This window comes from Kwoniella shivajii, chromosome 4 (assembly GCF_035658355.1).
Source record: "Kwoniella shivajii chromosome 4, complete sequence".
Classification (NCBI taxonomy): domain Eukaryota; kingdom Fungi; phylum Basidiomycota; class Tremellomycetes; order Tremellales; family Cryptococcaceae; genus Kwoniella; species Kwoniella shivajii.
In genome coordinates, this window is record NC_085911.1 from 545,939 (window position 1) to 571,312 (window position 25,374).

A 25,374-nucleotide genomic window follows, 5' to 3' on the forward strand; every position below is an offset into this window, starting at 1 on the left:
TTCAGACAACTCTTAGACCCCATTTGACTCCTTCTCTTACACCTTCACTTCCATTTTCACCTTTATCTTGGTCGTTTTGGATCAGGGTAGCGACAACCTGTTTACCAATTTCAAAGATCATCCCATCATTCCTAACTAACACGAATGGTAAAGGTATCAACTCATTCTGTCCATCTTTGTCTTTTGCTCCTGGTGTTGAATTCGATTTTTCGGGTGTATACAATCTGATCGTATCATAATTGTCTTTTCCTACTCCTTGGCCTTGCTCTTGTTCTTGAGGTGGCTCTTGCTGTTGCAAGTTATCTGATAATTCGATGGATGGAATATATTCAGGATAATCACGTAAAGAAGGATCAATCACATCTCCTTCTCCTGTTCTTGCCACGGAAGACGGGTCAATGCGATCACGATGATTTTCGCCATGCTCCTGAGTATTGGTATTGACTATTGAGGAAAGATCATCCTCAAAGGGTCCCAAATCATGTAAAGCGTTGAATTCAGGTGCCATTTCCAATGCTTGAGTAATCGATAACTCATTGGATCTATTGTCTTCCTCTGCTTGATGGGAATGATCAAACCATGTGTCCTCTTGACGTTGATCGATCACCTGACCTGTCTCTGTGGTCCCATTGACATCTACTTGAGTATCATTGATCGTTGTGACAACATGATTATCCCCTCGATCTACTGCTGTTGACGATGTTTCGAATTTACGCAATTGGACTTTTCTAGCTAGATCTTGCATGACTTCCAATATCTTCTCTGCGTTCGGCATGGTCACCTGAGCGATGGCATGTGTCTTGTCCGCAGGGTATGTAGAGAACACTCGTCCATCCTGGTTCGATTCCGGTACATATGGAATTGCAAGTGTTGGTGTATCCTTAGGGGCAGTCGATCTCCACAGTGTAGTATATAACGGACCTATTGGACCGAGATAAATCTCGCATTGTTCTTGTTCAGCTGAATTTGAGATAGACGGGAAATCGAACTGTGATATTGTCAGATCGAGGGTATTGTTTTCCGAATCAAATGTCGGTGGAATCAATATTCGAGGAACTGGGTTCATTGAAGTCTTCTCTGCTTGAAGGAGGGGTGATCTCGAGTCGGAAGCAGGAAAGAAGCTGTATGATGAACAAGCTAGAAATCGAAAAATGACATTAGATCTGTGATTAGTATGCTATAGTCTTGCCAAAAAGTATACTTCATATGTCAAAGGGTTGACTCACCAACTCCACCTATTATCCAAGACATCCATTCTTCCACTACATCAATGAACGTACCTCTTTTATCTTCTGACCTCTCAATTGTGAATGCGCCTTGTTCCTCTCGATCAGCCTTGACCCATGATAGCACGGTCTGCATACCACCGTCCTCATCTTCTGCTAATACAGCAGCGGCCAGGGCATTTCGTTTGGTTTTCTTCTTCTTTTTAGGAGGTTCGTCCGAATGTTCCCCTTGATCCCTCTTTTCTTCATCTTGAGGTAGTCTATTTTCACTCGCTAATATAGCTGATGTATCTTCGGCTTCAATGTTATTGAGGGTTTCAGGTGGCGGTATAACATCTTTCGTCTTCTCAGAGACAATTGTTTTCGAAGATTTAGGTGCAAAGGACGGCCTAGCTCTTCCACCTCTTCCAGATGATTTACCATCAAGATTCAATTCGCCTCCACCTAATCTGGCACCAGGAGCTGACAAGTACCATCTTCCACCATCTTTCATGTCCTCCATTCCATGATTGTGATTCAATCTTACTAAACCTATCCGTTGTAGTTCGCTGATGGGATGACCTTCATTTTCTCCCACTTTCGCCTCACCACTATCAATCTTGACAATCTTGACTGGATCGCTCTTAATTCCACTCTGTAAATCCACCAAAATTACGATTGAACCATAGGTCAATATATCTTCATTCTCTAATACTTCTATTACGCTACTGATATTTTCATTCTGACCATTGGGTTTGTTCTTCTCCTTTTTTTCTATAGGTGGAGGAGAAGCTCTGTATATGACCTGAAATTTGAAAGGCGTCCATTTACCCGTTTTCGAAGTCAATCTGGCTTCGCCCTCTTTATCGTTGAAATTGGTTTCCAGATTCATATACTTTGTTCTAACTGTTTGGGCATGAATTCTTGTCCACAAGGCAAATGAAGAATTGATCGAAAAACAGCTTGTCATAGAACGAGCCTTTGCCGTCTTTTGTGATGGTTTCGAGACTACTTTAAGAGGCGAAGAAAGGAACGTAGCATACGGCAGTAACGTTGGAGGCTTATACTCCGCTTCATTGTGGAGTTGATTTTGCGAGTCTGCTTGTGGTTGATCAAAGGCTGAGCTTGCGATGTCAGGCAAATGAGCGGCTAAAGTCTGTCTCGCAGCTTCATTCACTTGTTGCACCGCTTCTGCTAGGGGTTGAAGTACTTCGATAGAAGAAGGATCAAGTTCTTCAGATAAAGACGTGACAGGATCAATCCCATCGAAAGTTCCGTTCTCAATATCCTGCTGTACAGCTCGATCAATCTCGGTTCGATCCTCCGCCAGATTGATAGCTGTTTCGGCCTGCTGTGGATTTTCGATATTAACCTTCAATTCCAAGCAGAATTCTTTGTTTTTACCAATCTCATCACCGATCCATAATCCAGGAAAGTTCAGCCCGTCTTCCAGCACATCCCTATTTTTGCCTTCGACGTTCGACCTAACTTTGGGTAGTGTAGCTCCAAAGCCAGCGGTTCTAGCTGCTTCTCGGAACTTACGTTTCCGATCTTGTCTTTCGGCTCGTATACCTCCCACCGCGAGAGTGTCAGAAAGGGGTGAGGTGGATGATGACGCGATGAGATGTGTCTGACTACTGGACGAAGGAGCTGAATCCCTTTCAGAGGTTGTCGATAGTGTGACTGAGCTTATGGATGAAGCAAGTGGACCAGCAATACATAATTTAGGTGGAGGGGCTATAATTCTGAGATAGAGGATCAGAATTATCAGATCAAAACAGGTGCCCAATTTGATTTTCTAGCGCGTATGCAATGCTCACCTTCTTTCCTTGCCATAGCTTTTTTGACCAGTGATAGGATGCCACACTTCTACGACAGTCCTGTCTGATCGAAGTTGGCTTGACGATCCTTCCGAGGGGTCTGTTGTCTCAGCCGAGGCTTTGACGATATGATCGTAAAGGGTTTTTGCGATTTCCTTATGACGAGGGGTAGGTGAAGGTAATTGTCTCATAAAGTTACTGGCGTTCGAGGGGTCCTTCACACGAATGTCAGCTATTTGTCACTCTACTTTCTTCGACATATACAGTAGCTCACCCCAACTTTGGTACTGATGAAATCATCCAAATGGGTAGATCTCCCCTCGTTAAGCTGAGCGACAGAAACATTGTTTGTTTCCCTCGGTAAATGGTCCTGATAGGAAGGAGGTGGGTAAATGTAATCGGTTGATCCTGCTATTGCATTGATAAGCAAGTCTAGTGGCGTCGCGGATGGTATATCTGCTTCTTCTATCGACATTTTGATGGTGTATATCTCTTTAGTATGCTCATGAAAGGTGGACCAACAAAGTGGAGAGAATCAAAGTGGAATGGTTTGTTTGCATTCCCACGGGTGAAAAATGATATTGACAAAGAACGAACACTGTCATGCATAAAAACTGGTGACGTGGAATATATCGACTGGGTTTGTGGAAGAGAAGTTTTTGATTCAAGGTAGAATGCTGAAATTATAGGTTTACGCGACCATGCAAAAAAGACAGGCAACCCTCGTATGCATGACGATAATACAATCTACTAAAGGAACATACATACAGAAAGAAAGAAAGATAAATGGGTAGAATGATCCCTCAGTAAACTGTCAAACAGGCCAGTACTCGACAATGACCAGCACATTTGCGTTTTATAACAAAGCGACTAGGGTCTCCGAGCTTGACTCTAAGTGTTGGCAATTCTCATCTTTGGGTGAGCGGTAGTATACGCACAGATAGCAAGGAGGGAAGGAGGTGGAAAGATCCATAGGGTATAGGATAAAAGAGGTGCTTATCAAGAGCATAAGAAGTAAAGAAGAGAAACCCATTTCCAAAAGACCGCTTTCTTCCGCTCAATCACAACTGATGAGAGTTTAGCGGATATTGGCGCATGAATTTCTCTCCCTTGCACCTTTTGCTCTTGATCCGGTGTTTGTTGAAAGAGGTAGATGTTTGTCTGACAACGAAGAAGACGAAGAAGAAGAAGAAGGAGAAGAAGGACACGATATAAAAATGTTTGAAAGGAATGGGGGGGATATCTTAAAGCCAGGCAGACGCGCGAATTTGGCATGACTTTTCATCTTTAAACGAGAATCAAATCCACGTCATGCTGAGCTCGGATGTTTCCTTATCACTCATCTTGATCAACCTTGATTCTTCAACCCCAACCTCCACTTTTTGAGCTGAATTTTGATTCTATGAAAATGTTTGAGAGTATAATCGCAATTTTGTTCAAACGCTAAAGATATAAATTAGCAAGTGATCAGTCTCAAATTACAGCCAGAATATCTAGGCTTATTTAACCAAAGTATCATGTCAGATCCACGATTCGCACGACTGAAGACGGATCCTCGATTCCGACGTCCGAAACAAAAGGATCTCAAGGTCGAGATCGATGATCGATTCAGAGATGTTTTAGAATCAGAGGAATTTGGAGGTAAAGGGAAGGGCAAAGGTAAAGCTTCAGGTGAGCACTCAAATCAACAGCCCACATCATAGCTTAGTCAGAGGACTTTCAACTGAGACCGTATTCTCTCAGCTCGAGTGGACAAACGGGGTAGACCATTAGCTGGTTCACATCATGCAGATCAACTAAAACGATTTTACAGACTTCGTTCACCCGCTGAAGGTGAAGAAGGAGAGGGCGAGGGTCAAGCAGGATTTGTCGACTATGCGCGTGGTGGAGGCGATCTACAATCATCGGGATCAGAATCGGAACCTGAATCTGAGGTTGAAGAAGAAGAATTAGAAGTAGGTGGAAAACGTAAATCAAGATTACCGGGTTATGTCTCTTCATCGGATGAAGAAGATGACAGCGAAGATGATGACCACCTGAATATCGATTTATCGGAAGACGAAGATAACCAGTCGGCTTTCCCTCCTGAATCAAATGACATCCCATCGGACGAAGATGAGGAAGAAGAAGCATCTGTACCTGCTACCAAGAGAATAGCAGCTGTAAATCTAGACTGGGATAATTTACGTGCAGAGGATTTATATGCTGTATTCAATTCTTTCTTACAAGCTTCAACAAATACCAAGAAGGCAGCAGCTGAAGGAAGTAAATCTGCTTCGTTGGGTAGATTATTGAATGTAAAGATATACCCAAGTGAATTTGGTAAGCAACGTATGGAAAAGGAAGAACAAGAAGGTCCTGGCGGTGGTATATTTCTTAGTAAATATACCGACACAAAAAAGAATAAGGGTCCAAAGGAAGGTATCATTCCGAGAAAGAGGGTTGAGGAGAGTGAAGAGGAAGAATTAGAAGAAAGTGCAGATGAAGAAGAGGATGAGGCCGAACTGGACGAAGGCGAGCAAGAAGGCAGCATTGAGAATGATGATGACGATGATGGAGAAGAATTCAGCAGTGAAGAGGAAGAAGATTTTAGTGAGGATGCCGAAGATGAGAGATTACCTAAAAGATCAAATGACCAACGTCGTGAAGAAATTGATGGACTGGAGATTATATCGGATGTTGCATCCGATGCTGGTTCAGAAGATATCGATATGGATCAGTTGAGACAATATCAATTAGAGAGATTGAGGTGAGTGTCCTTCACAGTATCGTCGTTCGGTGTGATTTGAAGCTTTTTTTCGACCAGCGCACTTCCTCGTACTGACTCCTGATACCGGTCTACCTCTCAGATATTTCTACGCTATCGCCACATTTTCTTCAGTCGAAGCTTCAGAATACGTCATGAACGAATGCAATGGAACGGAATTTGAACGAACAGCCAATGTCATGGACTTGAGCTATGTGCCGGAAGGTATGGACTTTGCCGATGACGAGATCAGGTGAGTGTCTGTTCTACGCAGTTTCAAGTACGCAACCATCTAACGATTGACTCTCGCAGAGACGAAGCGACGAAAGAGCCTAAAGCATACAAAGGAAACGATTTTGTGACTGATGTGAGTGAGCTGGTCAAATCCTCTTTGTTTCCACAGCTGACGCCGCATCGGCAGGCTCTTCGGCATTCCAAGGTGAAACTGACCTGGGATCAAGATGATCCCAACAGGATAAAAATGACTAGACGTACATTGACTAGAGAGGAAATTGAAGAGGAAGACTTCAACAAACTAGTGGCTGGATCAGGTAGTGAAGTTTCCTTATCTTCCGATGAAGAGCAAGAAGTCGCTGAGAAGAGTTCGAAGGGTGTAAAGACTCAAGGGAAAGATAAGAAATTGAGTAAAGCAGCGAAAAAAGAACGCACCGAGAAATTAAGGAATCTGTTATTAGCTGGAAACGATGAAGATGGTGATATATGGGGTAAAGCAGGTACATCTTGGTCTGACCAATTGGAGAATATAAAGAATGCCGACGATTCAAAATCTGCAATCAAGAAGAATAAGAAAGACGATGGAATGGAGATTACTTTTAAACCTGCTTTATCAACTAAATTAAACGAAAATGGTGATATTGACGAAGAAAATATGACTACACTGGAAAAATATCAAATGAGAATGAAAGAAAAGAAGAGTAGAAAGAAGGAGAAATTAGAGCTTAGACGTGCTACCAAAGCTATAAGTGATGAAGAAGATGAAGCTGCAGAATCAGGATTGAAACAAAAGGAGAAAGATGATTTCTTTGGCAGTGAATCTGAAGAAGAAGATCGGTCCAAACATGAAGCCGAGCCTGAAACTAAACCTCAAAGCAAAGGAAAAGTAGCGAATGGTATATCGACATCAAAATCGAAACCTAACCCTATAGTGGAAGAAAAGGAAGACTTTTCTGAATTGGTTGGAACATCGGATAAACCAGACACGAATTTCTCAATGAAAGATATATTGAAATCTGAGAAAGAGAAGAAACGACGTAGAAGAAGAGGAAAGAAAGATATCAATGCTGAACAAAGAGAAGAGGAGAAGGAATTAGGTCCAGATGGATGGAAAATAAACGTTTCAGATCCTAGGTTCAAAGTTATTCATGAGGAAGCTGAATTTGCCATTGATCCAAGTAATCCTCAGTGAGTTGATAGAACCTCTAACAAGAGTTATTCCTATCACAGATTTGATACATCATCTTCAATTTGTATACAACGTCTCACCAAAGAGCTGGAATTACAATTGTAAACAGTGATCACTGATGCTGATCATGACACAATTCCATTTAGCTTCACGAAAACAAAAGCGATGCAAGATTTACTCACGCACAGGGCACAACTTCGACAGAAGAAATCGAATGAACAACCTGAAACCATCAAGTCTGCTTCTGGAGTCAAGAGAGTAGCTCCAGGAGAAGAAGATCAAAAGGACTTGTCTGATTTAGTCAAAAGTGTGAAAAGGCAAATGGAAAGAGAAGGTGGTAAGAAGAGGAAACGAAGTAGGAAGTAGACTTAGGTTTCCAAAACGTGTTTGGTAGGAATAATGCTTTCATCACATATTTTTAGCTTGTACTTCTTACTGTTCAATCAAGCTTCCTTGTCATTATGCATCCGAGATCTCCATGTATATATGATTAAGACTAAATGAGATTTATGTAGATTCCGTTTGAAGATCTGTACAGCGACTTCTTCATTCTCCAGGTTGTTGGAAGACGTCAACATATCTATTTCTGGCACCCTTTTTGGCCGCGGCAGAAGCTGGTCTTTTGGTTGGAGGTCTAGATAATAGATCATCAAGAGAAGGTCCTGCTGCAGATGGGGTTCTCGACGGTGGTCCACTTGGGGGTCTACTTCCTGGAGGTTTTGGTGGACCTTGGGGTGCACCAGAAGGTATATCTGATGCGGTGACACTTTCACTCAGAGACGATTTCATTCGTTTGATACTTCCATCTGGACCTTCTGCGAAACCAGTATTTGATCTAGGCAGGTTAGGTGGTGGTGGGGGTCCTCTTTGAGATGGTGGTGGTGTGGCTGACATTGCCCTTGAAGCGCCTGAAGGTGGCTCAGGCCGTGATGATCTTGACGGTGAGACTGTCTGAGCTCTAGATGGAGGCGGTGGTGGCGCCGCTGTTGCTGCAGGTTCAGGCTTGGCCTATTCATATCAGAGCATTCACAAATTAAATCAGTGAACAGGTATCTTCCGATAAACAGGGTTAGATAGCAATAGAAATGGAATACTCACGCCTTTCACTATCCATCTCTTCATTTCAGGATCAAATACCATTGAACTTTCTTCACCTAAATTCGCTTTGACAGGTCCAGTAGTATGTTGTTGATCGGCAGCAGGTTTTTTACCACCCCATAATTTTCCAAGCCACGAGGAAGATTTTTGTTCGGCTACAATGAATCATAAGTCAGGTTACATTCCTCCGTTCTAAGTATTCAATCATGTTATATGCAGCTTATATCGGAATACTTACATTTAGCAGAAGAAGGATCATCTTTCTTCGGTTCTGATTTGCTCTCTTTGGCAGCTGGAGCTTTTTCGTCTACTTCCGTCGTAGGAGGTCTCGGTGTCCTTTCTCTTGACAGACCCTTGTTACCGAATCCTAGATCATCCTCGTCATCCTCTTCAAATGCAGGCTTGGAGTTGTTTCTAGGTGGCTCATAGCTGGAAGATGAAGGAGCCGAAGGACCGATATTAAGTTGAGCCATAGGATTGATGTATTCACCTTCGTCGGATGGCTGATTTTGTCCATAGACGTGTGGTGTATCTTCTCCTTCATTGGTCTCTTCATTGGTTCCCCAAGCGTTATATCCACCAGAATCGTTCTGAGGTGGGTATGGATCACCATAAGAGGATGAAGCGGAAGATGAGGTATGAGATTGTCCAAATGCAGTTTGTTGACCCCATTGAGGAGTCATCTGTAAAGCAGGAGAAGTGGTTCTTGAAACGCTTCCTACACCCAGATAACCGTTGCCGTGACCTGCTGTTCCTGCAAAGTCCGCGGTAGAAGTAGCTCTTGACAAGGTCCCGCTTGCGTTGGGTGAGATTGTACTGAATTGAGCGAACGGTCCTGCGGCTTTCGCACCTGTTGTAGGAGGTTTTGGAGGAGCGTCACCGCCTTCTTCTCCGGCAATGAATTTTGTTAGTCGACCCTCAATCCATGAACCAAGCTTGTCGAAACCCGGTTTAGCAGATTTTCGCCCTGCTCCAAGAGCATTCGCAGGATTGACAGACGGTGTACCGGTAAGTCGCTCGAGAAGATCTTCCAAACTAGCAGCGTATGCAGGAGGGAGTAACGATGGAAGATTTTTGCCCATCTTCGAACCGCCTTCGATGGCGGCGCAATACCTATGAGATACTCGTTAGTGGACTGTATTACAAGTTACAGAAAAGACACATACTTCTGCGCCATTTCCATTTCCCCTAACTCGGCCAATCTCCAAGCTCTGACTAATTTGTACGGTAGTAATTGGGGCAAACCAGCGAAGTGAGATTCTTGACCTTTTGGTGTCGATATCAAGCTCCTTGCATACTCTGCAATCTCAGCAAAGACAATCGCTTCCTCATCCCGTGAGTTATGAGCGAGAGTGATTGGTCGATCATAGGATGCAGGAGTGACGTCGAAGAAAGGTGATAGAGGTGAAAGCAAGAAACTAGAAACGGCTCATCAGTTTCAGGCGATAGAAGATGGTTAATCCGCTGACTCACCAAGCATGAGCAGCGTTGATCAGTCCCATGCTAAGGAATTTGGAGCCCAGCTCATCAAGACATGTAAGCTCAGTCGGTTTGGCATTGAATAAGACGGTACTGATGACTTCTCGCCACTGATCATTTGATGGGTCGTCTGTGATCGTGGCGGCTTGCACCAGTTCATCCACTTTGTGCACAATAATTGTGTTAGCTTACAACTAATCACGGTACAAGGTGTACATACCGATGGTCGGGGTCACGCCTCCGGATAAAAGATACGATGCTTTGATACCAGCGGTACCTTTAGGTCGATCACCAACTTCGGAGATAGTGAAGCGTGTGACAACATCTCTCCACAAATCCACATCTACGTTGCTACTGATCACAAGCGCGTGAGACCATAAGTCCTGATCGGCAGCGTAGAGTGCAGCATCTCGCTTGTTGCCTTGCGCCAGGAGACTTGATATTTGGATCAATTGCGCAGTAGAAGCAGCTACAGGAGCACCCGCTGAGGACGAAGAGACAGGAGGGTACAGGGAAGAGCTGAAGCTGCTGCTAGACACTGTACCGACATGAGCAGTGGAGATTGTGGGTAAGGATGGGTTGGCCAAGGCCAATCGGAGAGCCTCTTCGATTTCCGGACTGTAGTAGGAGAAGGATTAGCCAGTAGTTTTGTTGTATGTACTCCTGATGTACTCACCTTCCCGCTAATTTACCTTCTCCGATTGTCAGAGCCTTGAGTGCTTTTATCAATACCAATCTACCTTCTTCCTCTCTCCTGGCTTTATTCGCAGACGATTTGAGATACGGTAAACCTTTTTCAATCTCTTCAGCTCTAGTGTCAAGATAGCTGATTACGGCTTCTCTTTTCTTCTTGTCACCCGCAGCACCTTTCGGTGTAGATGGATCGAATACAAGAGGTCCAGGGAATGAAGCCAAATCACTTTTTAGGGCTGCAGGAGCAGCAACTTCCGATATATTTCTTATCCACAATTGACCTCTGCCTGAAGCATAGCCATAAGATGGGACTCGAGAGTGGCCTTTATGGAAATCACCAGATTCAGCAGCTCCCGGGAAAGCGGTAATGAGGGTTCCGCCAAAACCAAACACTGCGATAGGTGCATTGCGAGCTGCCAGGGTATATCTACCGAGAGGATCTTCACTAACTGGCTTCTGCTCAAGGACTTGTTGGGGAATATAGGTTTCGTCCGCATCAACGGAGGCATGCATGGACTGGGAATAATTGTTACTCGGCGGTGACACTCCATATCCTGCGCTGTATGCTGGAGACGCAGTCCGGGCTGGACCGGGTGCATACGGGTTATTAGGTTGACTAGTGCCTATCGGTTTGGTGGTGCTAACGGGCGACCAAGGTGATGGTTCGTATGATGAAGTTGACGCCTGCGAAGCCTGTGAAGCTTGTGGTTTGTGAAAGTATCCTTGACTTTTTGTAGGTGAAATCCCACTAGGCGGGGCATAAGAATTGGTTGGATAGCCATCATTCTGCGTAGAATTTAGTGCGTATGAATCTTCGTTTAGATCGACAAAGCCTGAGTGAGTTGGAGCGTGAGGGGCGTAGGGAGCATAAGGTGAAGAAGATGGCGGGAGCTTCTTTTGAGGCGATTCTCGAGTATTGAGTCCGAGCGATGACGGCGCATAAGGGTCATGAGCGGCGTCTTGTACGAATTGGTCGTCATACGGCGCTGAATTTGGAGGTTGAAATGATGATGTTTCGCCATTTTGATAAGATCTCGAGACCGCTGGATCTTTTGAACCAGAGTATGGATCGTCGACTTCATCTCCATCTTCTCCGTCCTCATCGTATCTTCTGGATAGTATTGGAGGGGATATATGAGGAATCTCAGAATGGTATGAAGGCTGCGGTGATACGTCTGGCCCAGGTTGGTATCCGCCGTATTGATCTGATCTCTCATTGTAACCATCCAAAGATATTAGACCATCTGGAGGATTTCGACTCTGATGTTCGAAGAGATTTGTGTTCACCTTCGGAGGAGAAAGAAGCTGCTTCGCAGCACCAGGAGGTATACTACCTGGAGGAGATCTTAATCGCTGATCTACGTCAGGACGAGACGGAGGTCTGTCAGCGAACATCGGGGATGCTTGACGAGGAGGAGCTCCTCTGCTGAGAGGTCGAGGAGGGGCTGCAAACGGTGATTGACTGGTTTTTGGGGGTGGAGCGAATTTGGGTGGATGAGATGCTGGTTGCGAGGACGGAGCGTGGCCTTGATGATTTGAAACACTGGCAGGTCGACTGGGCGCTCGGAACACCGGTGTGGGTAGAGGTGGGTCATATGATGATGGTGGTGGTCTATGTAAAGGCTTTGGTGGAGCGAACGATTCTAGGACATCGACGGATCGCCGATTCTGTGAAGCAGATGTTGGACGAGGTGGTGCATTGTACGCTGATATCTGATCATAATGCACGTTTGCTGATGTCTGCGCTCTCTCTGGTCCCTTAGGTGGAGCAGCAAACGTTGGTCCTCGACTCGGTGGTCTACCTTCCGGTTTTGATCTTCTGGGAGGGCCAGTAGGCGGAGGAGGGGTCGAGCTGGCCTGAGGAGGAGACATCGTCATTGCAGGCTGCATACTGAATGCCGGCGATCCAGCGGATGGAATTGCAGATGCCGCCCGGATGAAACTCTTCTGAGGCTTGAGGAATGGTGGATCGTAAGCGTTCGAAGCTGTTCTTTGAGGCTGAGGTTTGGGTGGAATTGGTTTGGAAACTACTGCAGGGACTTCACGCGAAGCTAAGCCTGTGAAAGACGCCACAGGCGCGTAAGGATTTGTTGTGGCCGTTGACGCGGGTGCATATGGATTGGAAGGTGCCGAAGCATATGGAGTGGAAGCCGATTGCATTGGCGCTAATGAGCTATAAGAGTCATAATTCGAGTTGGAAGTGTAAGGCGCTGTGGTAGATACTCCTGAATAGGGAGCGTAAGGTGAAGATGAACTGGGTTCACCATATGAAGTAGAAGCAGCGGTGGTTGTCGAGTACTGAGCGGTGGAAGGAGCATATGGATCGTAAGTATTGTCGGCGAAAGTGGACGGGGTCTCAGGTTGAGGTGTACGACGAGCGGCATTCTCTGACACGCCGGCATGAAGGGCTGGGCTATATGGATGAGAAGGTGTTTGGTCTGAATAGCGCAACAGCAAGTTAGCGTAAGCATCTGTGAAATGCAACCATATATCTACTTACTTTGTCCTAATCCCTGTTCCTGAGTGATATCATCCGCTTCTGCCGCCCATCTAGTTTGGCCCATCATGGTCGATCTGACTTGCTCTTTTTCTTCCTCCGTGTACCAATTCCAGTTTCCATCCTCATCATACCAACCTTGAGGGATCTCGAAATCCAGCGCTTCATGACCATCTCCATCTTGCCTCAGGGGTTCACCATTGGCTTGTCCATCTTCATCCGGCAATATCTGTATCGAGTCGTCGAATGTGGTATCTCCTAGGAAATTACTGGCATCCGAGAACATAGATTGAAAAGATGAATCACCGCCAGCATCAATTCCTAATCCCGTCCGTCGAATATCAACTTGAGAGTGCTCGATCGAAAGGCTTGGCACAGGCGAAGGAGATGCAGGCTTTGTTTCACTGATATCTTGATGTATAGCAGCAAGAGATTCTTCTCGAGCAGATTCTTGGGGAATTAGGTCGGCAAAGGGATCAGATGAATCATCATTGAAGAGAGCGGAAGCGGGTATGGGGACCTGCAATGTTCCAGAATCCGCAAAGTCTGCCGAAAAGTCTTGCACTACACCTGCGTGCTGCTCGATTCCATTTTCACCTCGGTCCTCTTCTGAAACGGCTGCAATGCCTTCCTCAATTCCCAGCGGCGCCTCCTGTGCAAGATCGTGCTCTGCTTCAAATTCAGCCAGTAAATCGCTAAAATCTTGATCATCTACAGCCGCTGGTGTTGTTATAGTTTCAGGTGCCGTTCTATCGCGTGTATCTTGAGTGGGAGGAGCAAGCAGTTCATCAGCGGGAGGAGGCGATGGATGTTCGTCTTGTTGTGAAGGTACAGGTTGCGCTGACTGTGTCACTTCAGCAAAGAACTGTTCTTCTTCTTCAGTAGGATGAGGTAATGGGGATTGTGAATTGTCTTGACTTATTTCGTCGAATGGATCCTCTCCTACTGATCCAAGTTGGGCAAAGATATCGCTGTCATCTATATCAGCTTCGTTGCCACCAAAGCGCTTATCGATGGTGGTAGCTTTAGCTTGGGGAGAGGCTGTTGGCTGATTTGCAGCCGCTGTTTTGAGGCTCGCCATCACTACCCTGAGACTATGGTTTACCACTGCCGATATTCTAGCTCGTGAGAGGACCTAAGTTACTCAGTGATGCCTGTTTGGCCATAGCCAATGATCTCCATCAATAACCAGTATCCGTTCCAAAAGCGTTCTCCGACCGCGTGGTAATGGTATGTTATGGCGTGGAAGCGGGATCAAATTAAATGCGGACGTCATAGCTTCTCGCCACGTGCCCCAATATCTCCCTCATGTATATATTACGGTTTTCAGTTTATGGTTTTTCTCCCAAAGTGGCATCTTCAATCCGTCATGCTTGTTAGTCATAAAATGCGGCAGACGCGGCCGAAATGCGCATTTTCGAGTCCAATTCCTGTTGACAGGTATCGTTGGATTTGCCGTCGATGGGGAGCTCGACATCGACAACAAGAGAAGGGGAAAGTAAACGCAAGACCTTGGTGTCTAGCCCTGAGACACCACACAATGAAGGAACGAAACAATATAAATATTAAATCACGGAGCTTCAGAAATGACGACTGATGACTAACTTCTTATCAGGACAAATTACATCAGCAGGACACACATGTCACCACAATGGTCTAGGGCTATCACATTGACAGCATGTGGACAACGATATGAGACATGCTCCTACAGTTCCAAAGCGTTGCTTTTAAAGAGTTCCCGGGGCACGTCTGGCATGACACGAAGTTGATGACAGTCGTGTACCAGAGAATATAGAAGACTTCATTAGGTCATCATTAGTCACCCCCTTTATGTCAGGGTAGCTCTAAAGTCTGTGCCTCGGATTCCAGTGAAGCCCCTCTCCGGCGTCAAATCTAATATTGTGAATGAAGAAGTCTCACAGTGTGAACTGAGGACGATGGAATCGTATCCCTTTCATCCTCAGTTCGCTTTCCCGCACGACTCCACATGAATCGTCCATACCTCAGTCGAAGGAACGTGTGGCTTGAGGGACATCGCTTAATTACCCCTTCTCTCATGACCAATCGCCACTGATTCAATGGCGTAAGACGAAACGTGAATGCAACTGTTTACCATTAAATCTCCTTTTTGATATGAAAATCAAACGGTCTCACGGGAGTTAGAAGCTTCTTCATATTCCGGTCAATCTCCATCGCCTCCTTTTCCATTCATTGCATGGAAGCAGAGAACCTTATAACTTGTTACCTGTAAAATTCTTTGCTGGAATCACCGCAAATTCCCATCACATGCCGTTTTCTTTCCTTTTTTCTATTCCTTTCTTGCAAAACATCGATTAATCAATATAAATACATGGCTAGATCCAAGGATGGGTTCAAGTGGAATAATCCATTCACAAACAAGGAAATGGAGCAAAATGATATCTTGAAGCTTTTACATTCATTATTGTTTCCAACTATCCTTTCTGTGCGTATTGATATTTGTTCTTTTTTGTCTTGGGAGAATTTCAACTCAAAAATACCCCTTGACGATCAGTTAGGTTAGTCACTCCGGATTTCGAAGAGATATTTTTTCTCAATTCTCTGTCATACTTTTCATGTCATTCCGATTCGACACTATCATCCCGTTCTATGTATATAATCAACTCATATCGAGATACCAATTCCCCACACTTTTCGTTTTCCCATCCTCCCTGTGTCTTGCCGAATCACATCAATATTAAATTCGAATATCTAGATATATCGTTTTAGATTAAATCATAAAAAGAATTGAAGATCCCATCAAACCAAGACACAAAATTTCAATCCAGCCTTCAAATTCCTTATCGTTACTGTTTGGTTCCTGAATGGAGTGCTACTACTAGCACTAAATAGGCTCTATCACGATCTTCAGAAATCCCCTGCCCGTTTTGTCATCAGTCTTTGTCGTTCACCTTCTTGGTCTTTCTCGGAGACAATCCAGCCAGACAAGGCCGGCACTGGAGTGAGGCAAGTGCATAAAACAAGGATCTCTGCAAGGTGTAGTCTTTTTAGAAATCCCCCCTTCTTTCTTCTTCCTTCTTCCTTCTGTATACGAAATAGACTTTTTTAAGAAGTAAAGCATAAAAGAATCCCCGCTTTGTAATCTCATTTGTTTATATTATCGTCCACCATATCATAACGCTAAAGTGAGAATTCAATCGTTAAGTTGTCGATCAGTATCCTTCGAGAAAAGACCTCAAACGTACCTGTAAACCTAGTAATCCTCGTGTAACAGTCATTATGGCGACATGGACAGGATCCCCGATATCTGTAGAGGAGGTCTTCCATCAAGTTTGGAAATCGTCTGTGGAGATTCAACCTTGTTTCTATTTTCCCTCATCCGAGAAAGGTGTCTTACCTTCTCCTGCATTAGCTTCCCCGACATCAACATCAGAGTGTTCTACCGAAGACGAACTTGCTACAGCGGAAATACTGGCAAGAATCAAGTTTGGTAGTTCTAGTCCTTTGGGAGAATCACGCAAGAGATCCATCCCTTCATCTGTTGGTGATGATGAAGACGACAAGTGTCTCATTATCAAGAGGAAGAAAGAAAATAGCGTTGAAAGTAGTACTGGTAGAGAATCCGGTGGTCTGGAGAGATGGCCCCCTAGAAAAGAGTTCGTATATCTCACTTGTGAGTAGTTCAGTAATATGTCTGCAATGATTCAACCTTTATGACAAACTATAAGCTAACCGATGCATGTTTGATGCTCAGGTGTGGTGGCCATACCACCTGTTGGGAGACAGAAATTGCCACTTTTTGGTAAACCATGCGGACGAAACGAAATCATTGCAAAGGTAGTCACTTTGGCGACTGGAGAACCATGTTCCAGAAAACTCATATCTTCCCATGCTCAAGTATTGAAAGGAAGAAAGGAATTGAGCAAGCAACGTAAGTGGTTTGACCTCACTTCTCTCTTGGATTATAGATGGACCATGAGCTATGCTGAACAGACGCTTTAGTGAGGGATTTGTTGACTACCGAGGAAGGCAAAAATAACGATGATGAAGCTGCACCTACGGTTTACACTCTAGGGTCTGATTGGAATTTCCCAAAATGTCTTAACAGACTGATTGGGCTTCCTGAAAATCAAGATTTGAGAACATCTTCACCCCCTCAATCGATCTTGGACCATTTCGGTGACAGTTCCAAATCACTTAAATCAATTGCAAGCAAAAAGGACAAACCTACACCAGCAAAAACCAATCGTTTAACAATCAAAACAGGAAGACCATCAAAATCACTTTCGCCTTCCGTCTTCACTGCCTCCATCAAAGGGGAAAATGAGGTACATCTACCTACGCCCAAATCTTCTCAATTACCGTCGCCCGGTTTACAAAGTACTCCTTTCATAGGACGTGATAATTCAAGAAGACCTTCGTTACCTTCACCACGTGATATATTCTCGCCACATTATAGAATGACCACAACGCCTCGCAGAATCCCAGATTTCAGTACGACATCACCTGTACCTAGACGACCAGCCACCGTGCAAGGTTTCACAAGATCGTATAATAGACTTCTTCCTTTACCCGAACCCGAATCTCCCATTTCTCGAACATGTGGTACATCTTTGTTTTTTCAAACCCCCCCTGCTAGGAGGACATCAGAGTCTCATCTGACATACAGTCTGGGAAAGCTCTACTCAACATTCGAGAAGGAATGTCTGAGACTGAAGGACACCACACCATCTGGTGTGTCGGTCGAAGACATAAAAAGGACCGAGAGAGGCAAAGACCATTATCGGTGGTTCTGAAAGCGATTGCCTGCTTGTCTATTGGTTTCGTATCAGAATTATAACAGTTATCCACCAATGCTGTCATTAATTGGTTTTAGAGAAAAGTATCGCATTGAAAGGTATATATAATAAAGCAATAGAAATAATATGGTGAACCCCCAATCTCGAACCAACACAAAGTCAAACTGCAAACTACAGTCTAAATTATCATCAACATTAACTGGATTAGAAAAGACAGCCGGAATTGCCGCCAGCTGCAGAGCCGGAGTTGGCTGATCCGCCATTACCCGCGTTGCCAGACCCGATGTTGAGTGCGTGTATGTTGAGTAATCTATAGTGTATAGCAGAACCCAGAATCGTATTTTGTGGCAGAGGAGTTGTATATTCGTATATATTCGATGATTTAGTTGTAATATAATGTTCAATTTTTTAATGTCATTTGTCATAGCATATGATCGAAATAAGAAGACAGCAGTGGATAAGTCGGCACGTCACTCAGTCGAAGTACCATTATTTTAGTGGATAACAGATTTACTCACCCTCCATACGATTGTTCAACGACGTTTCCAGCGTTGGCTTGACCACCGGCACCTATCAAATGATTGATCCAAAGTTAGCAGACAATCACAGTTTGTTCGTTGATTGACCTGTTCGACTCACCAGTATAGGCTGAACCACCATTGCCACCACCTATAATATCACCTAAGGTACATCCAGCACCGCCTGCGCCACCTAGAGCTGAGCCAGAATTAGCAGAACCTCCATTCCCGGCGTTATTCGAGCCGATATTGAGGATATCAAGGTTAAGTAAACCGCTATACACCGTAAACCTATCAGTTTCTTCTGGGATAGTGTAATCAGTAGGATGAGAAGAGTATACATACGCCGAGTCCACTCTTGAAACACTTCCGCCATTAGCTTGACCTCCTACACCGGTATAAGCAGAACCACCGTCGGGGGAAGCAATAGGAGCAGCTAAGACCATAGAAGCGAGGGAGAGAACAGCGAAGACTGAAAATTTGGTAGAAAACATTTTGTCGTTGTCGTTGCAAAAGGAATTTTCGAATGTGAATGAAAAAAGGCTTTAGTGTCAAAATGAAAAGCTGTAAAAGAAAATATCTAAACGAAAGAATCAAGTGAGAGATCGAAAAGAATGAAAAGGCCGTTAATAAAGGCTAAAGATGTAGAAAAGAGACTGGAAGTTGAGGTATTGATGAGAAGAAAGTGCTGTACTATCGATCAAGAATAGTCCTTATATATTTTTGGAGGATCGGTGCTGTTCACTTCATGGCCTTCCTCCACGCTACCGCGTAGTGGATGGATTGGCTGGAGGACTAGACCAGTCACACGAAGAACGAATTGAACAGATACGTTATACTTGACGCCACTATGGAGATTTCAAAACCAGTTATAATCGGAATCCTATTCATGTTATTTTACTAATCATTCAGATACGATCGAATGCTAGACCGGCTTTTCTGTATTGTAAAGTATCAATGCATTAAATTCAAAATGTAACCGCTGCCTTCCATACAGAGCTGTACTATCCGCACTATCATCTTGTCCATCCGCCAAACTCTTCACTCTGCTCTGCTAATCGGCTTCATGATATCGTCTGCTTACTGTGCGTGTCTCATGGAGTAAATGGTATCATTGAGTTTTGGTTTGATATGGCTCTAGAGCCGGACTCAGTGATTAAGATGAGATGCGATACTTGACCCCAAACTTGCCGCCGTTCGGGTTCAGTGCAGTTTTCTCTTCTCTCCAGACAATATTCACATCCTCAACAATATGAGCTCGCAAGACCTCATGAACGTCTCTGCAGGAAGTTGGAGTCATAAACGGCATGTCGTAATCGAAACTTCACGCACACTTCCAAAATATTATCCATATGAATTCTCGAACCATTTTTCAAACAGGTTACACACCTCAATAACTGTCTGCCCGTCTGTTCTGCAGTGTGCCACTTCACTCGCTGGCTATGGTGGTGTCAATTTGATTCCGTCGCGTTCCACCTTCTTCGTCGTTTCATTTTCAGTCTATAAATCATCATCATGCCCAAAAACCATTTTCGTCTCGTTCTGAAAACTATCTTACCAGCTTGCAGATCCGTCAGCTGGACTTGATACTTAAAGTCACGTCATAATCATCGCGAGAGATGTCAGGAGTCCCACCTGGGCCACCACCTGGACCACCTCCTGTTAGCAACAATATTATGAGACCTCCTGGACCTCCACCTGGGTAAGTCCATTTCCAGCTACACCCATACGTCCTCAAATATAAAGATCACTGTCGGAATTCAAGCTGACAAATACAAATGTGCTATAGAGCCCCCACAGGACAACCATTCAGAGCTCCATATGGATTCCCACCCGGTCCACCAATGGGTTTACCGCCTATGATGCCCAATTTTCCACCACCATTACCTGCAGGATGGTCTGAACATCGAGGTGAGCGGAATATCAGAACAATCGCATTTAGCATTGCAATAATTAACTAATTCCTGATTTGCCGCGGTTATCATTGATAGCCCCGGATGGAGTGACACCGTATTTTTATAATACACAAACACGCGAATCAACTTATGTCCGACCAAATCTTTTCCCTCAATTCCCACCTCCAGGTATCTCCTCTTCTGCTAATGGTACTCCAGTACCAGCAACGGAGAAGAAAAAGAAAAAAGAAAAACCAAAGGATAAAGTCGCCATTCCAGGAACAACTTGGACAAGAGTTACTACCAATGAAGGTAACGTTTTCTATTTTGAAAAGGAATCTAAAAAGTCAGAATGGAGTGTTCCTGAAGAAATCAGAGAGGAAGTAGAAAAGCTTGAAGCAGAAGAAAGGGATCTGGCTGAACAGAAAGAAAGAGCGGAAAAAGAAAAGGCTGAATTGGAACGTTTAGAAAAGTTAAAGGAGGTTGAAAGAATCAGATTAGAGATCGAAGAAGAAAGAAAGAAAAGAGCAATTGAGAATGAACGGAAACGAAAAGCCAGAGATGAACCTCAAGAGGAAGAAGCAGGACAGAGAAAAGAGGTCAAAATACCTAAAACGGAAGAGGATCCGGTTAATGGCGAAGGGGACGAAGAAGAAAAAGCAGGAGAGGGTGGAGATTTCCAACCTCAAGATGACGAGGATGAAGCAGCATGGATGAGAGCTGTCGCGGCTGAATTCGCAGAAGCTGATAAACAACTCGAAGAAGAAAAGCAAAAGACTGCTGAAGACATTAGAAAAGAAGAAGAAGAAGCTGCTAAGAAAGTATTCGCCGTTCCGGAAAAAGTACAAGTTTCACCCGAGGAAGGAAGAGCATTATTCAAGGTGAGTTTTGTCATCTACTTTTGTTTCCTTATTATAAGTATTCAGCTGACGAACGGTTTACACCGAAGGCTTTGCTCATCGAAAAAGACATCAATCCATTTTTACCATGGGATCAATCTCTACCTCTTTTCATCAATGATCCTCGATATGTCCTTCTATCCTCCCAGAAAGAAAGACAAGAAGTATACGATGAGTACTGTAGGGATGTCGGACGTGCTAGAAGATTGGCGAAAACTTCTGGCAGTGGCTCTAAAGTGCCTGATAAGAAGACTGATCCAGAGAGAGAATACAAAGCTTTACTCAGAGAAGAAGTCACCAGCACTCGAAGTCGATGGGATGATTTCAGGAAGAAATGGAAGAAAGACCGGAGGTTTTACGCCTTTGGAAGAGATGATAGAGATAGGGAGAAACTTTTCAAGACTCATCTACGGGAATTAGGGGAACGTGAGTAGTATCTTGTCCATTAAAGTCTTCACTCGAATCTGGATTACCGCAAAAGGGATAGGCTGATATCTGCTCATTTATATAGGTAAACGAGCGGACGCTCAACGTGCCGAACAAGATTTCAACGATCTTCTGAAGGAAACAGATGATATAACCTCATCCTCTGTATGGGCTGAAGTCAAACGGCCTCTATCGAAAGATTCACGATATGATGCAGTCGGCTCATCATCGCTCCGAGAAGAACTGTTCAATAATTATATACGTAAATTAGCTTCCAGCAGTTCAAGTCAACCTTTATCAAAAGAAGAAGAAGCCGCCAAAAAATTATCCGAGAGAAAGGCAAAAGCCGAGGCCAGTCTGAGAGAGAGAGAAGCAAAAATACGAAATGAGAAACAGAAACTCGAAATGGAAACCAACAAGAGCAGAGCGGGTGCAGGACGTGAAGAAGCTGAGAGGTTATTCTGCAGTCTATTAGTCGATCAAGTTAGGGATTCTGACGTGAGGTGTTTCATGAGCAGTTCAATTTCAATAGCTGACAATGTCTTTGCGTGTACAGGTAACTTGGATAGCAGCGTCTCGATCTTTAGAATCTGATCCAAGGTTCAATCACCCTGCTTTAGGTCCAAGGGATAAACAAAGGCTATTCAACGATCATTTGAATCGATTACAATCTAAAAAATCGAATGCGTTGAATCAGCTATTCGAGAAATATACACCATCACTTGACACCTCTTATGAAACAGTATATCCTAAAATAGTGGACGATCCTTTAGTGAAACGATTAGGACTACAGGGTGAATCGTTAGAAGATAAATGGAAAGTCTGGAAAAGGACAAAAGAATCAGAAGGTAGAAAAGAATTTGAAGAAATGCTGGGTGAAAATAGTTTCGTTGAATTTTGGGGTAAGATGAGAAAGAAGACTTTGGATGAAAATGCCCTGAATGTCAAACAAGATGAGCAATTCGAAGAAGCTGAAGGATTAGATATTGTCGGACAAGAAAATGAAAATCAAAGTGGTAAAAAAGACTTGACTGAATTAGCTAGACAAATTGATTTAGGTGAAATCAAATCGGTTTTAAGAGTAAGTTCAGATGCACTTGCCCAAGTGGTTTCTTTTCAACTGGGATGTGCTTTTCCATTAGTCGATGATCGTATAGAAAGCTAATGAAGCATATCATAATGTAGCGAGATAAAAGGTATAGACAGTTTGACCATATCCCCGAAAAGAGAGAACAATGGTTAAGAGTGAGTTCAGCTTATAGGGATGAATACCATTTGTGGACTTGAAGCTAACGAGGTATACTACTCGTTTAGGACTATCTGGAAAATCTCGAAGCTGCGTCTGGATCAAGAACGATACATAACATCGGTTTAGGAAGATGATGACTCCCTCAATCTGATGTGTGTATTATAGCATGCGATATTCGTAACATGCATGTGATGATACAGTTCTTAAATAGGTACAACGGCGATGGAAAATATACAGAAATGGATACTATTACGTATATAACAAAATTGGACCCTTCATGATATGATATAGTCTGATTGATTGTGCGTCTTGCCAACGCAACACTCACCCCTAAGACCCTCCTCCTCCTCCTCCTCCTCCTCTTGTCTTTCTTATTCTGCTCCGCTCATTTCAATATCGCTTCACTACATGTCATTCATTCTTACTTCCAGCATATCACCATCTTCTACATCCGTATCACCGATCTTCATCTCTTTATCTAATTTATCACCATCAAAAACGATCCACATCTTCTCTGCATCATCTTTGCTCTTTCCATTCTTTGTGCAAAAGTATTTGAGGATAGTTGCTACTTTCATAGATTTCGGTGCTCTCATTGGGTATTCCCCGAATTTGGAAGACAGTTTGAATTTGACAGTCTCCTCTTGTTGACCGCCCTGGGTCTGAGACTGAGTATTGGAGGTAGACGAAGGTCGAGAAGGGGGAGAAAGAGGTGCTACACCGTTTATCGAGGTCGTAGGTCGAACGGATTGAGGAGTGAGAGGTCGGATTTCTCCATCATTATCTGCGTTGGGGGTTTCATCATCTGACAAGCCATCGAGAGCGGCCCTTCTTTCCTTCTCTAGACGGACCCAATATTCTTTCTCATATCCCACTGCACCAGGTAGAAGACATCAGCTGATTGATAGGATTTGTGATAAAACAACGGCCCAACTTACTCATCTCGGCTTTGTTGATAATGCCCAATTGAGCTGGAGTGACACTGGGGTATATGCGGTCACCGTTGTAAACCAGAATCAGATCCTCATATCGTTTCTGAATTCTTTCAGCAAGAGTAGCGATACCTCTAGCCATGGGGCCGCTCTACAGGAATCGTATCAGCTTTTGTCTATGGGTGTTGGTATTGCAGATTAGGTCTTTGGAATTCTTGCTTCCAGATCCTCCAGCTAATGGCGAGCAGTATCAATGGCTGGACTCACTCTGTATAGTGTCAAAGTCCTTGCTTTCTGATATTCCTTGATGGCCGCCGGAGCAGCACTTTTTTTCTTTTCAGGGGGAGCTTGCATTCTGATCGTAATATTAACTTTTTCACCGTCACCCTTTTCTGGAGAGCTAGAAGACTGATCATCGACTTCCACGGGGTTATCCTCATTCTCTCCCAAATGCTCTCTGTGAGAACCTCTATCAGCTTAGAGCGCAAAGTATTTGATGGGGCACACTTACTCAACCATCTTGGCAAGACTTGCCCTAGTCTCTTCTGTCATTTCTGGAGGTGGTGTAAGTTGGACCCGTCTCCTGATATTCAGATTGGATTTCCCACTAGGTCCAGCTTCGTCTCCAGAATCGTCAATTACGCTATAACCGAGTTCAGAGTCCATTATCAGTCTGATAAGAATACACTGGAGAGAATGAGAAGGGAGGAAAGCGAGAATTACATTGTTTCAGCTCTGTCCTCAGTACTTGCTCTGGCTTGACTACTTCCTCCTCTTTTTCTACCATTGGCTCCATTCTTCTTATTGTCATGAGAGGTATTCCTTGTCCATGATGGCAATTCTAACGCAGGCTTTTTGTTAGGAGCTCGTCTTGTACGTTTCTTGTGTTGTGAATCAGGAGAATCATCTTCTTCTGAATTAGGCTCAGATCGACGAGGAGGTGAAGGGGATCTAGGAGGAGCTGTATGGAGAATGACATGTCAGCCGTCTCGCACCTATAAATTCCAAGCGCTGCGTAGGCAGAGACATAGGAAAATGGAAAGCAAGGATTGCGGGCGATAGGGAGTGAAGATTCGATGTTAGTAGAGGGGATCGAGAACGAAGTCTTTGATGAAATGAACGGAAAAATGTGAAGAGGGTTTTCTTTTTTCGTTTGAGAACTCACTGGTAGTGTTTCGAAAGACCGGTCTTCTTTTAGCAATGAAGAAATCATCATCACTATCTGTATCTAATGTGATAGGTACTATAGCCTTCCCTTTGCCTTTATCCGACATTTTGACGATGACAGTTCTACGAGAGATAGCAGGGAGGATGAGGAAGGAATCAATGAATGAACAAAGAGGAGGAACCAAATAAATCGGTGTCTTCCGATGTCGAGGTTTTGGTCTTGCTAGTTCAATTTGCGTCTGGGAGGTTTGAGCCGAGTTCAGCTTCTCCGTGAAGGTCTGCGGTCAAGCTGAGAGACAGCAGGATTGATGAATTATAATCAGTGCGAAAATCGAAATAGCGAACAGGAAAAGAGAAAAGAAAGAAAGAGATGAAGGATACGAATATGAACGTCTGAAAGAGGATTCAGGCACGGAACAAGTTGAAAAGAAAAAGATAAAATGTTGGGAACCAGACGTGAAAGACAATCATATCCTCTCATGCTCTCCATACCAAAGTCAGCCGTTACTACGTATGCGAACTTCAAAATAGGAGAAGCATACAGGACGT

General features: G+C 44.0%; 7 protein-coding genes across 7 annotated transcripts; 3 read left to right on the forward strand and 4 right to left on the reverse strand.

The window, feature by feature from the left end:
• Nucleotide 1: 1 nt before the first annotated feature.
• Nucleotides 2-3,500, reverse strand: IL334_003183 (uncharacterized protein; the record flags this gene model as incomplete). Its single annotated transcript, XM_062934919.1, has 4 exons — nt 2-1,137; nt 1,227-2,950; nt 3,026-3,240; nt 3,300-3,500. 4 exons carry the CDS (start codon nt 3,498-3,500, stop codon nt 2-4), a joined length of 3,276 nt encoding a protein of 1,091 aa, XP_062790970.1.
• Nucleotides 3,501-4,542: 1,042 nt separating this feature from the next.
• On the forward strand, nt 4,543-7,560 carry IL334_003184 (uncharacterized protein; the record flags this gene model as incomplete). The annotated part of the gene is made up of 6 exons (XM_062934920.1): nt 4,543-4,696; nt 4,769-5,774; nt 5,875-6,024; nt 6,084-6,138; nt 6,193-7,193; nt 7,341-7,560. The coding sequence occupies 6 exons, from the start codon at nt 4,543-4,545 to the stop codon at nt 7,558-7,560; spliced, it is 2,586 nt and encodes an 861-aa protein (XP_062790971.1).
• Nucleotides 7,561-7,740: 180 nt separating this feature from the next.
• IL334_003185 (uncharacterized protein) lies at nt 7,741-14,042 on the reverse strand (the record flags this gene model as incomplete). Its single annotated transcript, XM_062934921.1, has 8 exons — nt 7,741-8,202; nt 8,293-8,447; nt 8,531-9,405; nt 9,459-9,710; nt 9,766-9,934; nt 9,992-10,389; nt 10,448-12,902; nt 12,965-14,042. 8 exons carry the CDS (start codon nt 14,040-14,042, stop codon nt 7,741-7,743), a joined length of 5,844 nt encoding a protein of 1,947 aa, XP_062790972.1.
• A 2,177-nt stretch (nt 14,043-16,219) lies between these two features.
• Nucleotides 16,220-17,736, forward strand: IL334_003186 (uncharacterized protein; the record flags this gene model as incomplete). Its single annotated transcript, XM_062934922.1, has 3 exons — nt 16,220-16,613; nt 16,695-16,871; nt 16,943-17,736. 3 exons carry the CDS (start codon nt 16,220-16,222, stop codon nt 17,734-17,736), a joined length of 1,365 nt encoding a protein of 454 aa, XP_062790973.1.
• Nucleotides 17,737-17,943: 207 nt separating this feature from the next.
• IL334_003187 (uncharacterized protein) lies at nt 17,944-18,751 on the reverse strand (the record flags this gene model as incomplete). Its single annotated transcript, XM_062934923.1, has 4 exons — nt 17,944-18,049; nt 18,258-18,309; nt 18,379-18,533; nt 18,603-18,751. The coding sequence occupies 4 exons, from the start codon at nt 18,749-18,751 to the stop codon at nt 17,944-17,946; spliced, it is 462 nt and encodes a 153-aa protein (XP_062790974.1).
• Nucleotides 18,752-19,876: 1,125 nt separating this feature from the next.
• IL334_003188 (uncharacterized protein) lies at nt 19,877-22,860 on the forward strand (the record flags this gene model as incomplete). Its single annotated transcript, XM_062934924.1, has 8 exons — nt 19,877-19,959; nt 20,047-20,168; nt 20,249-21,033; nt 21,102-21,477; nt 21,563-21,975; nt 22,034-22,558; nt 22,663-22,722; nt 22,792-22,860. The coding sequence occupies 8 exons, from the start codon at nt 19,877-19,879 to the stop codon at nt 22,858-22,860; spliced, it is 2,433 nt and encodes an 810-aa protein (XP_062790975.1).
• Nucleotides 22,861-23,130: 270 nt separating this feature from the next.
• IL334_003189 (uncharacterized protein) lies at nt 23,131-24,932 on the reverse strand (the record flags this gene model as incomplete). Its single annotated transcript, XM_062934925.1, has 6 exons — nt 23,131-23,600; nt 23,665-23,809; nt 23,926-24,115; nt 24,170-24,301; nt 24,382-24,619; nt 24,824-24,932. 6 exons carry the CDS (start codon nt 24,930-24,932, stop codon nt 23,131-23,133), a joined length of 1,284 nt encoding a protein of 427 aa, XP_062790976.1.
• Nucleotides 24,933-25,374: the final 442 nt, after the last annotated feature.